General features: G+C 48.2%; 1 protein-coding gene across 1 annotated transcript; it reads right to left on the bottom strand.

Annotated features, from left to right (window-relative positions):
* Nucleotides 1–9402, bottom strand: NTSR2 (neurotensin receptor 2). The gene is given in 5 exon segments (XM_057743245.1): nucleotides 1–346; nucleotides 348–522; nucleotides 1460–1550; nucleotides 3083–3332; nucleotides 8779–9402. Coding segments are annotated over 5 exon segments (1221 nt in total). The 3' UTR covers nucleotides 1–265.
* Between the last annotated feature and the right edge of the window lie 6537 nt (nucleotides 9403–15939).

Raw genomic sequence — 15939 nt, 5'->3', positions numbered from 1 at the left:
CGAAAATAAAGTCTTTATTATGCACCAGGCACTGTGCTACGCATTTAATCTTCAGACAGCACGGAAGACGGGTATTATTCATCCACCGTACAGATGCGGAGGCTGAGGCTAAGAGGTGTAAGTGACTTGCCTGCAGGTACACAGCTGGTAGTGGCAGAGCTGGGGGTCCCTGTAGGTCCGCCTGACTGCGTGGCTTGAGTTATTAGTGATGGAACTGCTCATCTGAGTGCTAGATGGCTGGGCGGTCAGTGCTACTGTCCTCATTCTAAGATTTCATCCAGGCCGGGGGTCCTGGGGGAGCCCCAGAGCCAGAAGCTGTAGCCACCAGGGCGGGGCTCTGGGGCCCCAGGGGGGAACAGCTCCATGGGGCGGTGCTCTCGACACAGGGAGCTGAGGGCTTCCAGGAAGAGTTTTCTGAAGGAGGAGGACACAGCATTGTACAGCACAGGGGTCACCGCCGAGCTGACGTAGAAAAGCGTGTTTGTCACCGTGTAGAAGTAGTGATAGAAATCATAGAGCTTGCTGGAAGACAAACCCGGGAGGCCGGTTAGAGGGCCTACCGCCTGCCCTCGGCGTCCTACCTTCCTGCTGGGGGTGAAGGAGGCCTGCTTCCTGCTATCAGGAGGCTCAGTGTGAATTCAAGACACGTTCCAGCAGCACCAGCTGCCCTGGGCTGACCCACCCCACCCAGCGTTTGAGTCCCTGTTCCTGGCTGCAGGGCCCAGTCACCTGCACAGGGAAAGGCACGCCTGCTGATGGACAGGGGCCATTGTGCAGCCCACTGAGACATTGGGAGCCTCGTGCTGCAGGGTGTGGTCAAGGAGATGTGGCTTCACTGAGAGGAGAAAGTCTGAGAAGCTGCACCCCTTGTCGCTGTGGGAAGGGCTGGGTGTGTGTGTGTGCATGTGTGTGGGGGTGGGGGAATTGCAGCTCTTGACAAGGATGCATCTGTTGACACAGCTGTCTCCTTGGAGGCCACATTGGATCGCTCTCCTCTTGGACGTTTGACCTCCACTTATGATCGGGGCATGGTGATTTCCAAAAGGAAGATAAGGGATTCTCTGCTTTGCTTTTCTCCAGCTGTCATAAAAAGGGTGTGATGGTTTGGTCTCTAAGGGGCCTCTGTTAGCGCATGGAATCCCAGCTCCGAGGCTCCCTCCCTCTCTCCTTGTAAGAACTCGGCCTTTGCCCTGCTCCCTACCTGCAGGCTGCTCTCCATCCTGGAGTCGGGATGCCCATAGCCCTGACTACCACTCACTGTCAGAGAGGTTTCCAGATAATGCCCTGTTCCCCACCCTGAGCTGGGAGCTTTGGGGATAACAGACCAGGCAGGACCAGCTAGAATGGAGGCCAGAGTTCTGGGGAACCCAGCAACCAGGGGTCCCTCTGGAGAGCAGAGGCAGCCCTGGTCCCGCCCGGCGGCTGCTCCCTGTGTGCTGGGGCTCCTCCTCTCACTCACTCGGTCCACCCATCATCAGGGACATAGCAGTACATGAGCCTGCGAGCGTGGTACGGCATCCAGCAGACGACATACACAGCCACGATGGCTCCTGCAGGATGAGCAGGGAGAGACAGACAGACAGCAAACACATAACAGTTACTCCATCTTCAGGGAGGAAGCTGCCCGAGGTGACAGCAGCACTTCCCTGGAACTTGTTCCTGGAGTCTAGGGGTTGGAAGGGGACTTTGGGGTTACCTGACACACCCTTATCGTGACCTGTCCCCCGCCATACTTGCAGGAACTTCTATACCATCTGTAACCTCCTGGCCACTAGAATACACTCTCAACTTGGGGCTAGATATTCCCACTTGGTTGTCCGACTGCATAGACAACAGGCCTCAGATGTCCTCCTGCCTCATAAAGCCTCTCCCTCCTGCATCCCTTTTACTGATTGGTTGACAGCACCACCATCCATCTGGCACTCAAGTCATAAGCCAGAGAGTCTTCATCTTTTTCCATTACTCCCAAGATCCAATCTATTAATAAGCTCCTCCCTAGCATCTCTGCTCTCTGTTCCTTCCTCCTCACCTCCACTGTACCCACCCTAAGGGGCCCCTATCTTCCCTCCACTGCACTGTGACAGCAGTCTCCTAATTGGCCCCATTGTCCCTAATCTTCTACCCTTCCCTTCCCTCCTCTACTCCTGCCCTGAGTAGCAAACCCATTCTCTCATCCACTGTGGCCCCTGGACCAGCTGCATCCACCTCAACTGGGGGCTTGTTAGAAAGGTAGAATCTCAGGTGCACCCCAGACCTGCTGAATCAGAATCTCTGGGTGGGGGCCCAGTAGTCTGCATCTTACAACTCTCCACATCATTCTTATGTGCACGGAAGATTGAGAAGCACTGGACAGCCTGTCCTCCAAGACTGCCGAGCACATACATCTCAAGAGCAAGTCCGCCTGTCATTCCTGGACAATGATGCTTTCCATGATGGCCTGGTGTCTGTGGAAGGAAGCCCAGGCCCTTCAGGTGCTGCCTTTGTTACTTGTCATATCACATCGCACTTAGCTCTTTTATTTCAGTCCTGCGCACAAGACCGTGGCATTGATGACAGCTGAGACCCCGTCCCTTACTCCATCCTCCTAGACTTTTGTGAGTGCCTGGATCACAGCAGGTGCTTGCAGAGAACTCCGTTCTCCTGTGCCTTTCAAGTTGCCCTTACAAAGCCAAGTTTGCCCAGATACTTAGAAAAACAAACACCCAGATTAATGTTGTATTAGGGAAAGTGGAGAGTTAGGGGAGACCCAGCTTCTGAGTCCACAATTCCTGGTCTGTGGGTCCTTAACTGCATCTGCTCCTCGTATCCATTTGTACGGCCAGAGTCCCTGAGAAGCAGCCAGGCATCTGCTTGTCTTTGTGTATCCCTCCCTGGAGCAGATGGGGGGGTCCGTGTGCACAATTCCCATTCTTTAATTCTACCGCTGTACCTTCCAGAAGCCTATTGGTGATTATATAACTCCCCGGGGCATAGGGGAAAATGAGGGAGGCAGTAACTTGCTCAAGGTCGCCTGGCCAGGGATTGATGGTGGCAGCCCTGGATCTGGCCCCTCCTCTCTGGGCGGTGTTACCAGGCACTTAACTGAGAACTTGGATGCTGCGCTGGAGGCCACGGATCCGGCGGGAGTCCTTGTGTCTCACCAGGGCGGCCTGACCTCCCAGGGCCAGTGTCTTCCTCTCCTTGTTCCTTAGCTCCAGGCGGCTGAGGGCAGGGCTGCCTGTGGCAGAAGGGGATGGCACCTGGGAGCAGAGGGCCGCCAGGTGGCTCACGGTGACCCCGTTGAGGAAAGCAGTTAATGCCAAGGGGAGCACGAAGGACACCAGCACATTCACCTGGAAAAAGTAATTCCAAGGGTTATGGAGGTATCACCAAAGCTCAGTGATGCTCTGGTCATCAGGCCATGGCCAGGGGCCATGTAGGAATCTGTAGTAGCAGGGGCAGGGGGCGGGGGGGGGGGCGGTGACAGCAGGTTTACAAGATGAAGTTGAGAAAATTCTCAGAAAGTAAGGAGAGAGCAATGAAAATAGAAAAGATAAGAAAGTTTGGGACATTTACGATGCTCACCATCTAAATAATAGCCATTCAAGAAAGAAAAAGAATGGAGAAAACAAAGGGGAGGAAATTGTAACAAAAACAAACAAAACCCACAACCAAAGCCACATTTAAGAAAAATTTCCCAGGGACTTCCCTGGTGGTGCAGTGGTTAAGAATCCACCTGCCAATGCAAGGGACATGAGTTTGATCCCTGGTCTGGGAAAATTCCACATGCCTCGGAGCAACTAAGCCCGTGTGCCACAACTACTGAGCCTACACTGCAGAGCCTGCCACAGCAATGAGAGAACCGTGAGCGCCGCCATGAAGAGTAGCACCCCACTCTCCTCAATTAGAGAAAGCCTGCGCACAACAACGAAGATCCAATGCAGCCAATAAATAAATGAATCAATCAATAAATTTTTTAAAAAAGATTTCCCAAAGTTGAGGAATATGAGTTTCTAGAGTGAAAGCCACTTGGGTACTCAGAACATGGAGGAAAATAAATCCACATCAAGGCATGTTCTTATGACTTTTAGTGGCTGAGGAACCAGAATGGCATTAGAGTCACTCAAAGCAACAGTGGAAGAGGCTAGAAAATCACTGAGTGATGCTTTACAATTTGTGAGGAAAAATGGTTTCCATCTTATAACTTTCTGCCCAGCCATATTATGAGAAACACAAGGATAAAATGAAACATTTTCAGATATGCAAATTCTCAAAACATTTTTTACCTTCTATGGGCTTTTTCTTAGGTCACAGGAGGTTACAAGAGCATGTGTTCCATCAAAATAAGGTTATGAACGAATATAGAGGGAGACCTGGGATCCCCAAATCAGTGTCCCATAGAGGAGCAGAGACATGGGGTGGCATTGGCAAGGTGCCAGCTGTGCACCTACTGAAGCTGGAGCAGAAGAGAGGGCTCCAGGGCTTCATCTACACGGTGAGGCTGGTAGATTACCTGATGGATCTGAACATACTGAAATGGTATTTATCCTTCTGGTAGAGAAGGAAAAATGAGTTAGAAATAGATACATAGGAAGTTAAGTAAATGAGAGGAAAAAAAAGACTATTCATTATTAACTTCAAGGAAAACAAATATTGTAATATTGGAAAAGAAATAAAACAAAAATATACAGCATAGCTCATCAGTGAAGAATTTTACATACTCACAATAAAATAAATATTGACCATGAATCTAACCAAATATCATGACGTAATTACACTGGAAGGATGGGGAGAGGAAGTGTGTGTGAATGTGGGGTGTGGAGGGCAGGGATGGGGATGTAATGTTCAGACCAGAATGACATGTTCATGTTCTACAGATAGAAGACAGTGGATACATGTAAGGCTGAGAGATAAAGCAGGCGGTTCTTTGGAAAATGTAGGCAAAATGTAGCGGGAGTTAGTTAACAGTGGTTGGTGGTTGCCCGCCAGACCAGAGAGTAGAAATCAGAGGGTGGAGAAGCAGGAAGGGAACAGCTGTTTTACATAAGCCTTGTATTGTTATTTGATGTTTTTTGATTTATGAAAGACATTTATATACCTTGTGTTTTAAATGTTTAATTTTCCAAATTCAAAATACATGTGTTATAGGGTTTTCTCCTCCTCAGTTCTTTCCCTTTGCAAACATTTAAAAAAACAAAACATTTTAACAGCACTTTAAAATTAATGCAAAAAAAAAAAAAATGGGGACTTCCCTAGCTGTCCAGTTGTTAGGACTCTACGCTTCCACCGCAAGGGGGCATGGGCTTTGATCTTAGTCAGGACACTAAGATCCTGCACGCTGTGCGGTATGGAAAAAAAAATCAGTGCAAAGTGTCTGAATTGGGTGCTGCACCTTTTTAAGGAGTTATCATTCAGGCTTTTTTCATCTTAATGCATACTCACAAGTCAGCAACACCTGGAGAAAAATAAAACACTGTACATGATAATCATTTTAAGTTTGTTGTGGAACGTTTTTATCAACAATATACTTATTATCAAATTGTAACTTTAGTACCAGTCAAGACAGAAATTGAGGGTAAAACATATGTTAGTAATTAATCTTTGGGAGCTTTGAAATCTTTCTAGAAGAACTATCAAAGCATACCTGGAGATAGTGTGGGTTTGGTTCCAGACCACAGCAATAAAGTGGATATCGCAGTAAATTCAAGTCACACGAATTTTTTGGTTTCCTAGTGCATGTAAAAGTTATGTTTACATTATACTGTAACCTATTAAGTGTGTAACAGCATTATGTCTAAAAAAGCCAATGTACATACATAAATTTTAAAACATTCTATTATTGGGACTTCCCTGGTGGCGCAGTGGTTAAGAATCCGCCTGCCAATGCAGGGGACATGGGTTTGATCCCTGGACCGGGAAGATCCCACATGCTGTGCAGCAACTAAGCCCGTGTGCCACAACTACTGAGCCCATGTGCTGCAACTACTAAAGCCTGTGTGCCTATAGCCTGTGCTCCGCAACAAAAAAGAAGCCACTGCAATGAGAAGCCCACACACCGCAGTGAAGAGTAGCCCGGCTCGCCGCAGCTAGAGAAAGCCCGTGTGCAGCAATGAAGACCCAATGCAGCCAATTAATTAATTAATTTAAAAAATAAAATAAAAACATTCTATTGCTAAAAGTTGCGAACCATCACCTGAGCCTTCAATGTGTCATAATCTTTATTGCTGGTGGAAAGTTTGAACTATTGTGAGAATTACCAAAATATGACACAGGCATGAAATGAGCAAACGCTGTTGGAAAAATGGTGCCGATAGACTTGCTCCACTCAGAGTTGCTACAAACCTTCAATTTGTAAAAAACACAATAAAGCTAAGAGCAGTAAAACAAGGTATGCCCATACAGCTTTTTGTACTTTCAAAGACTCTGAGCAATTTCCTTGGTCAAAAAGCATTGATTCTATACTCCAATAAAGGGCTTAAAAATTTTTTTTAAAAATTAAAAAAAAATTATGAGCAAATAAGTGCTCAAAATTGGATAGTCTCTTACATTACCCATTTATTTATAATAGCTATTTTGTTTAAAAATTGAAATAAGATATATAATTCTCTATTGAAAATCTGTCAGTTATAATTGTCTTAATTGAATCTCTGTGTGGAAGTATCAGAGTATCAGCAGTATTTAACTCATTCATGTGTGAAAACTGAGTTTACATATTCTAACCTCTGAAAAAGATGCATGAAAAACTATAATTTTGAAAGAAATTTTGAAACAACAAATATGCAACAAATATGATTAAAATTGTGAAAAGCACAAAAATTTTTGTTACTCTGCAGTGAGAGATTATCTGGTAAATATGCATAGGAATTCCTATGTTAGAATGTCATGGATATATAATTGCATGAAGAAGAATAAAAAGAAACAACAACTATGGAAAAAAAAAAAAGCACTGATTCATGTGGATAAGAAATCAACTCACTGATAAGACCGTAAAAAGAAAGGCAGGCCAAAATAATTTGAGTCAGGTTATTTTGGTGTGTTAACATAAACTGTACATCTCAAGTCAGACATTTTTTACATATACCATTTGTCAAATAACACTGGTACGCTGAAAGAATTCACTACATATGATGTCAAAAGCTTGCTCCTTGAACAGTTCATAGCTTTCATTGCATTTGTTGGTCTGCACCAGTAAAGTAAACTCTGCAAGTAGCATATTCACAACACAAACATTGCTTGACACTTTTTTCTCTCTCCATCCTAACTCCAAAATAAGTACAGCCTGGAAGCCACTACCCCCGTCTGTGAAGCGTGGTGGACGTTGGCAACCAGGTCTTTTGAGCCTGTGGTTGTCGGTTCATTGCCAGGGCCACGCCAGGGTGCAGCAGGGAACTGGGCAGTCAGGCCTGGGGTCAGGAGCAACTGTGCACTGACTATTCTGCTGGGTAATTCCCTGCAGCTCAGAACCTGTATGGAGGTGGCTGGGATGCTGGGAGGTGGATGAGTGTCCCGTGCTGCTCTGTGGCCGGGACGTGCTTGCGCCAGGGCTGGGCAGGCAGCATGTGGGCTGGACCGCCGAGGTCTGAGGTCATGATTAGTCCACCTGATGCAGTGCTAGGAGGAGCCACTCCCACTATTGTCAGTGGGCTCCCTTATTCTGACCGCTGTCTTGATTCCCCGCAGGACCAGTTCCACAGTATAGTCACTGCTGGTGGGTTTTGATGTTTGTTGTTTTGGTCTCCTTTATCATCAGATCCAGACTGGGGTGAGGAATTGGACAACTTGCAAAAGTGTCGGATATAGGAAGTGGATTTTTAAAAATTAGGGATCCTGCCTAGCCAGCTTTGAGTAGTTCTCCTTATAGGAACCATAGTAAGCAACTTTGAAAGCAAGTGGAATGTTTTCTTTTGGGGTTTAACTTCACATTTTTCCATATTCTTGTGAAGGCTGCAGTCGATATGTGTATTTGTTTTGAAACTCTTCATTAATGTTGAATTTAGGCCTCTTTTTATATCTACACGAAGTCCCAATAAACTAGTTGTTCTTTCAGCTTGTCATGGGGTTAAAATGACTGGTTTTGGTGATAATAAAAAAGCAGAAGCCTGGGTGGCTCATGAAATCTATATTTTTACCTGCTTTCTAGGTAATTCTTATACCGAGTCACGTTTGCTCACCACTCCTGCAGGAGTGAGAAGACTTCAGAGTTAATTTTGAATTCAGATCTGGACTTCTCTTTCTTTATTCTTTTTATTGAGATATAGCTGATTTACTACATTCAGGTATACAGCAAATTGATTCAGTTATACGTACATATATAATTTTTATTTTCCATGTAGGTTATTACATGATATTGAATATAATTCCCTGTGCTATACAGCAAATCCTTGTTGCTTACCTATTTTATATATAGTAGGTTTTAATCTATTTATACCATGCTCATAATTTATCCCTCTTCCCTCCCTTTCCCCTTTGGTAACCATAAATTTGTTTTCTATGTCTGAGAGTCTGTTTCTGTTTTGCATACAGACTCATTTGTATTATGTTTTAGATTCCACATATAAACGATATCATATAATATTTGTCTTTGTCTGACTTACTTCACTTAGTGTGATAATCTCCAGGTCCATCCATGTGGCTGCAAAGGGCACTACTTCACTCTTATTTGGACTTCCCTAAGTGTTTCACTTTGGCCAAGTCTCTCCCCAAGTTCTTTGTAAAATGGGGCAATGAGACCCAACTTTCTGACTGGCCTTGAGTGTGGGAGATGAAAACACAGGCTGCAGGGTCGCCCCTCCCGCTCACCTGGATGAAGACCTGCAGCGTGGTGCGGCTCACCAGCACGGTGCACACGCGCGAGGCGGGCTCCGGCTCGCCGCCGGCCGTCTCCAGCTCGTACTTCTGCCCCATGATGACTGCCATGGGCAGGGCCAGGCCGAGCGAGGCGGCCCAGACGACGGACAGCAGGCGGCGGGTCCTGCGCGGCGTCAGCAGGCTTCGGGCGCGCAGGGGCTGGCACACGGCCAGGCAGCGCTCGGCGCTCAGGCTGGCCACGCTGAGCACCGTGGCGTAGGCGCACAGCTCGCGCACGAAGTAGTAGGCGCGGCAGCCCAGGTCGCCGAAGACCCAGGGGTAGTGGAACCACACGAAGTTGTAGAGCTCCATGGGCACGCCGACCAGCAGCAGCAGCAGGGCGGAGAGCGCCAGGCTGAGCACGTGGCAGCGCAGGCGCCCCGGGGGCCCGGCCCGCTCCTTCAGCACCACGTGCACGGACAGCGCATTGCCCGCCGTGCCCAGCGCGAAGATGAGCGAGTAGAGCGCGGTGAACAGCACCTTGGCCCAGAGGCGCGTGTCCACGCCCAGCCGGGCGTCCAGGCTCAGCGCGGGGCCCGGGCTGGGTCCCGGGGGCCGCGGGCTGCTGGTCTCCATCCCGCTCCCGCGGCTGCGCTCCCTCCCTCTCCCTGCCCGGAAACTGGGCTAGCTGCCCCGTTCAGCCAGCGCCTCCTCCTCTCTGGGAACCTCCAAAATGGGAGGACACGCCCCGCGAAGGGTGCCCCTGAGCCAGCGCAACACAGCGAGTGTAAGCCCGCTGGCCGCGCTCACATTTCTCAGTTCAGTTCATGCAGCGAAACACGTGCTGGGTGGCCTGGTAGGCTCCTTTTGGGACCTGACAGACATGAATTGGGCCGGACGCCTTCACACTAGCTGTGTGACCTTGGGCAAGTTATTTTTTAACCCTCTCTCAATCCATTTCTGCATTTAAAAAAATATTATCTACATTGCAGAATCTCCGAAGATTAAGTGGGTGAATCTGTGTGAAACTCTGCATTGTAGCATAAGTAGCATCTCACATGTACCATGTGCCCTGCTGCTGTCTGTGTGTATAGTTCCAGGGACAACTGATCAAGAATTTGCCCGCATTTCAACATTTTGCAGCTGTTATTCTTCTTGCTAAAGGGCTCTTTCATCTTCTTGGTAAAGGCTTTGTCTCCGTGCCGCACTAATGTCCTCAAGAAACTGCTTTGTCACTGTCAGATGCCTCCTCGTGGTATCATGCTTTCCTGGTCCTTTGAGAATGTCAGTCTCATGGGAGCAGTGGGAAGAAGGCAAAAGAAGCATGTTTAACATGTTTCAAAACCTTCTATTGGTCTCTTCCCTAAACCTTCTAGAACACCAGAATGTTAGAGCTGAAAGGCCCTTGAAGAGGCCTTCTTATCTCACCTTTACTTCCCTGGGCATTTAGGGCCAGGACCGGATTTCCCAAGTTTTTATCATCAGCAAAGTTGCATGGCCCAGTGAGGTTTAATTCCTCCATCTGGATATAACGTTACAGTCACTTTGGGGGTTAGGGCTTCAACATATAAGTTTTGAGGGGACACAATCCAGTCCATCACAAGGATTCCATGTATGTGAGTTTTAGACAGATTTTTTCTTTGAAGCAAATAACGAGTATTAATAAATTTTTAACTTTTTACTGGATTTCATGTAGCTCAATAAGGCATGTAGGACCTGGGAAAAGGCAAGGTCCTGCTTCCCTTTGGAAGAATTCTCCAAGGACTTAGTCTCCCAAGGTCTGGGCTGAAGAGTGGAGAGACCCCCAGGGTGGAGTCAGAAGAGGTGGGTCCAAGTCCCCGCTTGGTTGTTCACTGGTTGTGTGCCTTGGACAGGCCACCAGTCTCTCTTAGCCTGGTTTACTCATCTGAAAAGGAGGGATGAGAATCCTATGATCTGTTTTTCTTATCTCTTTGGGTTAGAGCATGGGGCAGATAGGAATCTTCAGGGCTGGAGTTCCCAGGCTATCACTTCAGGGAGTTAAATTCTTAACTCCCACATAGTGGGGAAGCACCAAGAAAAGAGGGGGCAGTCTCTGGTTTTTCATTTGTGGCACTATTGGGGGTGAGTCCGTTTTCCAGGACAGAGCATCAATGACATGAAGAGGTAGTGTGGCCTTTTTATGTCACTTTCATATAGAAATACTTTTTTAATTTTATTGAAGTATAGTTGATTTACATACAGTGGTCCCCAACCTTTTTGGCACCAGGGACTGGTTTCGTGGAAGACAGTTTTTCCATGCACAGGGGCGTGGGGGGAGGCGGTAGTGCGAGCGATGGGAAGCGATGAGGAGCGGCAGTTGAAGCTTTGCTTGCTCGCCCGCTGCTCACTCCTGCTGTGCAGTACCGGTCCATGGCCCGGGGGTTGGGGACCCCTGATTTATAATGTGGTGTTAGTTTCAGGTGCACAGCAAAGTGATTCAGTTTAAGGACAGCTCTAGGCAAGCACCCTGTGTCATGCAGAAAGAGGAGAATTTCCTACGTATCTTCTGTGGTTGGGTCTCTCCAGCCAGGTCAGGGGAGGATGCAGAAATGCAGTTAATGAGGGAGGAGGAAGATTCAGCACCACTGACTCACCCAGTGGTTTCCCCGTACAGATGTGTGCAGAAGGCTCAGAATTTCTGTCTTCACCCAGGGAACCAGAGGAGAATGACTGATGTGCCCTCTGGTTGTAAATCTCATACATGGTCCCCCTAACCTGAAACTCTTTGCAGAGAGTGTATCTGTATACAGATGCTCTGGGACTAGCACTTGCTTCTTCAGTATCCGTGAGAACTTACTTTTGCCTCTGAATAAAAACATCACTTGGGTTAAGATTGGTTTCAGCCTATATTGGAAGACGCAGATCCTTGATCCTGTCTATGTTAGAATCAAAGTCTTGGCTTTCCTGTTTAGCCATGGACCAGGCTAAATTCCTCCATCTCTGTGCAGCAAATAATTCAGAGCCACTCAGTGCTGGAGGCCACTGCTGGGGTGGGCAGTTAGGAAGGGCAGCAGTGCTGGATCCAGGGATGGCGGATGAGGAATGCTGCTCTGCTTTCGGCTGTCAGGGAAGTAGTGTCAAGTATTTTTTTTAATTAAGTAATTAATTAATTGGCTGTGTTGGGTGTTTGTTGCTGCATGAAGCCTCTCTTTAGTTGTGGTGCGTGGGCTTCTTATTGCAGTGGCTTCTCTTGTTGCAGAGCACGAGCTCTGGGCCTGCAGGCTTCAGTAGTTGTGGTGCATAGGCTCAGTAGTTGTGGCTCACGAGCTCTAGAGCACAGGCTCAGTAGTTGTGGCCCATGGGCTTAGTTGCTCCATGGCATGTGGGCTCCTCCTGGTCCAGGGCTTGAACTTATGTCCCCTGCATTGGCAGGCAGTTCTTAACCACTGCACCACCAGGGAAGTCCCAGTAGTGTCAAGTATTGACAAGGCTTCCTGGGCAGGCAGGGGGGTGTCTGAGGCCAGGAATCTGGGCTATCTGCTGGCTTTGTGTGCCCAGGTTCCTGACTTTCTTGCCTGTTGCATGCAGGATCCCATCCCAAGGGCTTCTGTGATGGATTGAACTGTTTCCCCCTCCCCAACTGTTGAAGCCTTAGTGAGTGTATGTGGAGTAAGGAAGCAATTAGGGTGAAATGAGGTCAAGAGGGTGATTAGTATCTGTATAAGAGGAGACATCAGAGAGCTCCCTCCCTCCCTCTCCCTCTGTCTTTCTGCCACATGAGGACACAGTGAGGAGGAGACAGTCAGTCTGCAAGCCAGGAAGAGAGCTCGCACCAGAAGCCAAATCTGTCAGCGCCTTAATCTTGGACTTCCAGCCTCCAGAATTGTGAAAAATTAAATTTCTGCTGTTTAAGCCACCCAGTGTATGGTATGCTGTTCTGGCAGCTTGAGCAGACTAAGACAACTTCCAATCCCTAATCGGCATTTGGTCCTGATGCCAGCAAAATGACCCGGAGAGATTATTTGCTACTTGAACCTTGAAAAAAAGGCAGTAAGTTCCCTGTTTCCCTCACTCCAGGACTGAGTCATGGTGGGGTTTTCTAACTCAGAGGAACAGAGTTTACCTTCTTGAGAACAACAGAGAGTCATTGTGTGTGTGTGTGTGTGTGTGTGTGTGTGTGTGTGTGAGAGAGAGAGAGAGAGAGAGACAAAGAGAGACAGAGAGAGAGGCAGACAGAAGATGTAACACCACTTGTGTAACGTAACATATCTGCAGGTTCTGGGATTAGGACGTAGACACCTTTGAGGGCCAATATCCTGCCCCCCACACCTCAGGTCACTGATTCCTCTCCTTTTTCCTCAACCCAAGCCTGGCCTCAGCCCCTCCTCTTGCCGCCCAGGTCCCCACCACCACCCCCTGCTGGTCTTCTTCACCCCTCCCCGTATCCTTGTAAACAGCTCCTTTGTTAAGACTTGACCTGGCTCCAGTCTCCCATCTGCTTTCTACTATGACCTTGACAGATCTAGCGTACATGCATGATAAAGGACTGTTATCCAAAATATACACAGAATTTTTAACACTCAGCAATAAGAAAAGTGACTAGATTAAAAATGCACCAAAGACCCAGACACCTCACCAAAGCAGATCTACAGATGGCAAATAAACATAAAAAGTTGCTCCGTCATCAGGGGAATGCAAATCAAAACAACAGTGAGCCACCATCAGACACTTGCTAGAAAGGCCAAAATCTGGGACACTGACAACACCAAATGCTGGTGAGGATGTGGAGCCACAGGAACTCTCCTTCATTGCCGGTGGGAATGAAAAATGCTACAGCCGCTTTGGAGGACAGGTTGGCGGTTTCTTACAAAACTAAACACATCCCTACCATACAAACCAGCAATTGTGCTCCTTGGCATTTATCCAAAGGAGCTGAACATTTATGTCCGCACAGAGATGTTTATACAAGCTTTATTTATAGCTGCAAAACTTAGAAGCAACCAAGATCACCTTCAGTAGGTGAGTGGATAAACTGTGGTGCATCCAGACAATGGAATATTATGCAGCACTAAAAAAAAAAGAGCTCTCAAGTCATGAAAAGACATGGAGGGAGAGAGAGGTGATAGGCCAAGGACAGAGGACATTCATGGCAGTGAACCGCCTCTGTATGATTCCAGGGGTGGATAGATGTCATTAGACATTTATCCAAACCATAGAATGTGAAATACCAGGAGTGAACCTTAATGTAAACTATGACTTTGAGTGATAATGATTTATCAATATAGGTTCACTGATTGTAAAAAATGTAGTACCCCCATGGTGTGGGATTTTGATAGTGGGGAAGGTTGTACATGTGTGGGAAACTGTACTTTATGGAAACTATATGGGAACTGTACTTTCAGCTCAATTTTTCTGTGAACCTAAATGGCTCTAGAAAATTGTTGGTTCATGACAATAACAAACAAGCAGATAGGACTTTTTCACATGCTGTGTCCCCCTACTGTGGAGCTAAAGATGAGTAAGGCCTGGATCCTGTGCCTACAGGAGATAATGAGACGTAAACTCGCAGGTAACTCACCTGCCCTGGCACAAGCCAAGTGTTGGATAAGGGGAGTGGATGGTGAGGGCTCTGAGCTCCACCTCTTCCTGGCCAGGTGAGCCCCTCTGAGTCTGTTCCGTTTGGGAAATGACAACACCTAACCTTGGGAATTCAAGATGATATGTGTGAGAAAAGCACTTGGCTCATGGGAGATGCTCAGAAATGTCAGTCCCAACCTCACATCCTTTTTCTCAAAGGTCATAGAATGGAAACATCTTTACAGAGTGGAGAGATCAGGGAAGGCTCCACGGAGGAAGAAAGTTTGACCTGGGCCTAGAAAGTGGACACATTTGGAAAGGATTCCAGGAAGGGATCGTAGCATGAGCTAAAGTTTATAAATGGGAGCATCCAAAGTGCTCTTGGAGCGGGGAGCTCACAGGAGACTCCCAGACACTGGGCCTGGCAGCCTGGGGGAAAGGGGTGCCCTGTGGATTCTTGTAGCCAGGGACATGCAAGGGCAGCATTTCAGGGGAAATCCAGCATGGTCCTGGCCGTGGTCCCTTGGGGCAGTGAGGGAGTCCTCAGAAGCTCCAGTGAAGGCCAAGTTGGAGAGTGTGGCCGACGGAAGTCCAAAACAAAATAGAGCCTCTGTTTCTTTGTCTGTAATATGGAGCTACTAATGCCCACCTTACCTAACAACTATGAATCCTCACTATTGTGAGGGGTCTGATACACGCCAGGCGCTGTGTCAAGGACTGTCTGTGCACGGCCTCAAGCATCCTCACAACAGCCCTATGACGGAGAGACTATTTTTATCCCTGTGTTTCCCAGATAAGGGAACAAATGTTCTTAAAGGCCTGAGTCAGAACAGCTTCGAGGGGCTGAGCCAGCCCCAGGGCCCAGGTCAGTGTGACTCAGAGGGTGAAGCTCAGTCGTCACAAGGAGCTTCTGGCAGCCTCGTCAACACTCACGTCCCCATTTCTAGGCACACCAGCCAAACCAGTGCTGGCTGTCAGCAGCCTGACCTAGTGACGGGACACACGTCAGCCTGAGCTCCCTGCCAGCAAGGGTGTGAAACCCGCCTGGGCCCTGAGCCCTGAGCCCTGAGGACCATCCCTCACCCCCCAGGCTCCACATGACAGCACCTCGGAAGGAATGCAGTGAGGCCAGGGTGCTGCATGCAGGGCGACTGCTCCTGTGTGGCTCTGTGCATCGATCAGACGGCCGGCTAAGTGCTCACCACGACCAGGTGTAATTACTCACAATCTTATCACTCATTGGTCATGAGGTTCTCAAAATATCTCAACAGGATGAATTAAAAATAGTAAGAGTGGTGGGGACCCAGCTCAGCAGAAGTGTCTTAAAGTGTTATTTTCTCCCTTCCATTGAGGACGTTGGGGGCCTTCAGGCTGTGGGAGCCACTCCGGGGGTGGGCTGGGGGCCTCATTGCCCTCTCTGCTTCTCTCCGGGGGAGCGAGGCCGGCGGCACAGTGTGGCCAGGATCGTGGTGACCTGGGAACATGGAAGGATGCCTGGGGTCGAGGACCTCCCTGCTCCTTACCAGAGGCAGCACCAGGGCAGCCACTGACCTCCAACCTGTAAAAGGAGGTCATTACACCCATCGCATTAGACAGGACTTGCCAGGCACCTTTCACGTCTCCTCTCACGCCACT

This window comes from Hippopotamus amphibius, chromosome 7 (genome assembly GCF_030028045.1).
Source record: "Hippopotamus amphibius kiboko isolate mHipAmp2 chromosome 7, mHipAmp2.hap2, whole genome shotgun sequence".
NCBI lineage: Eukaryota > Metazoa > Chordata > Mammalia > Artiodactyla > Hippopotamidae > Hippopotamus > Hippopotamus amphibius.
This window is presented reverse-complemented; position numbering and strand designations above follow the sequence as displayed.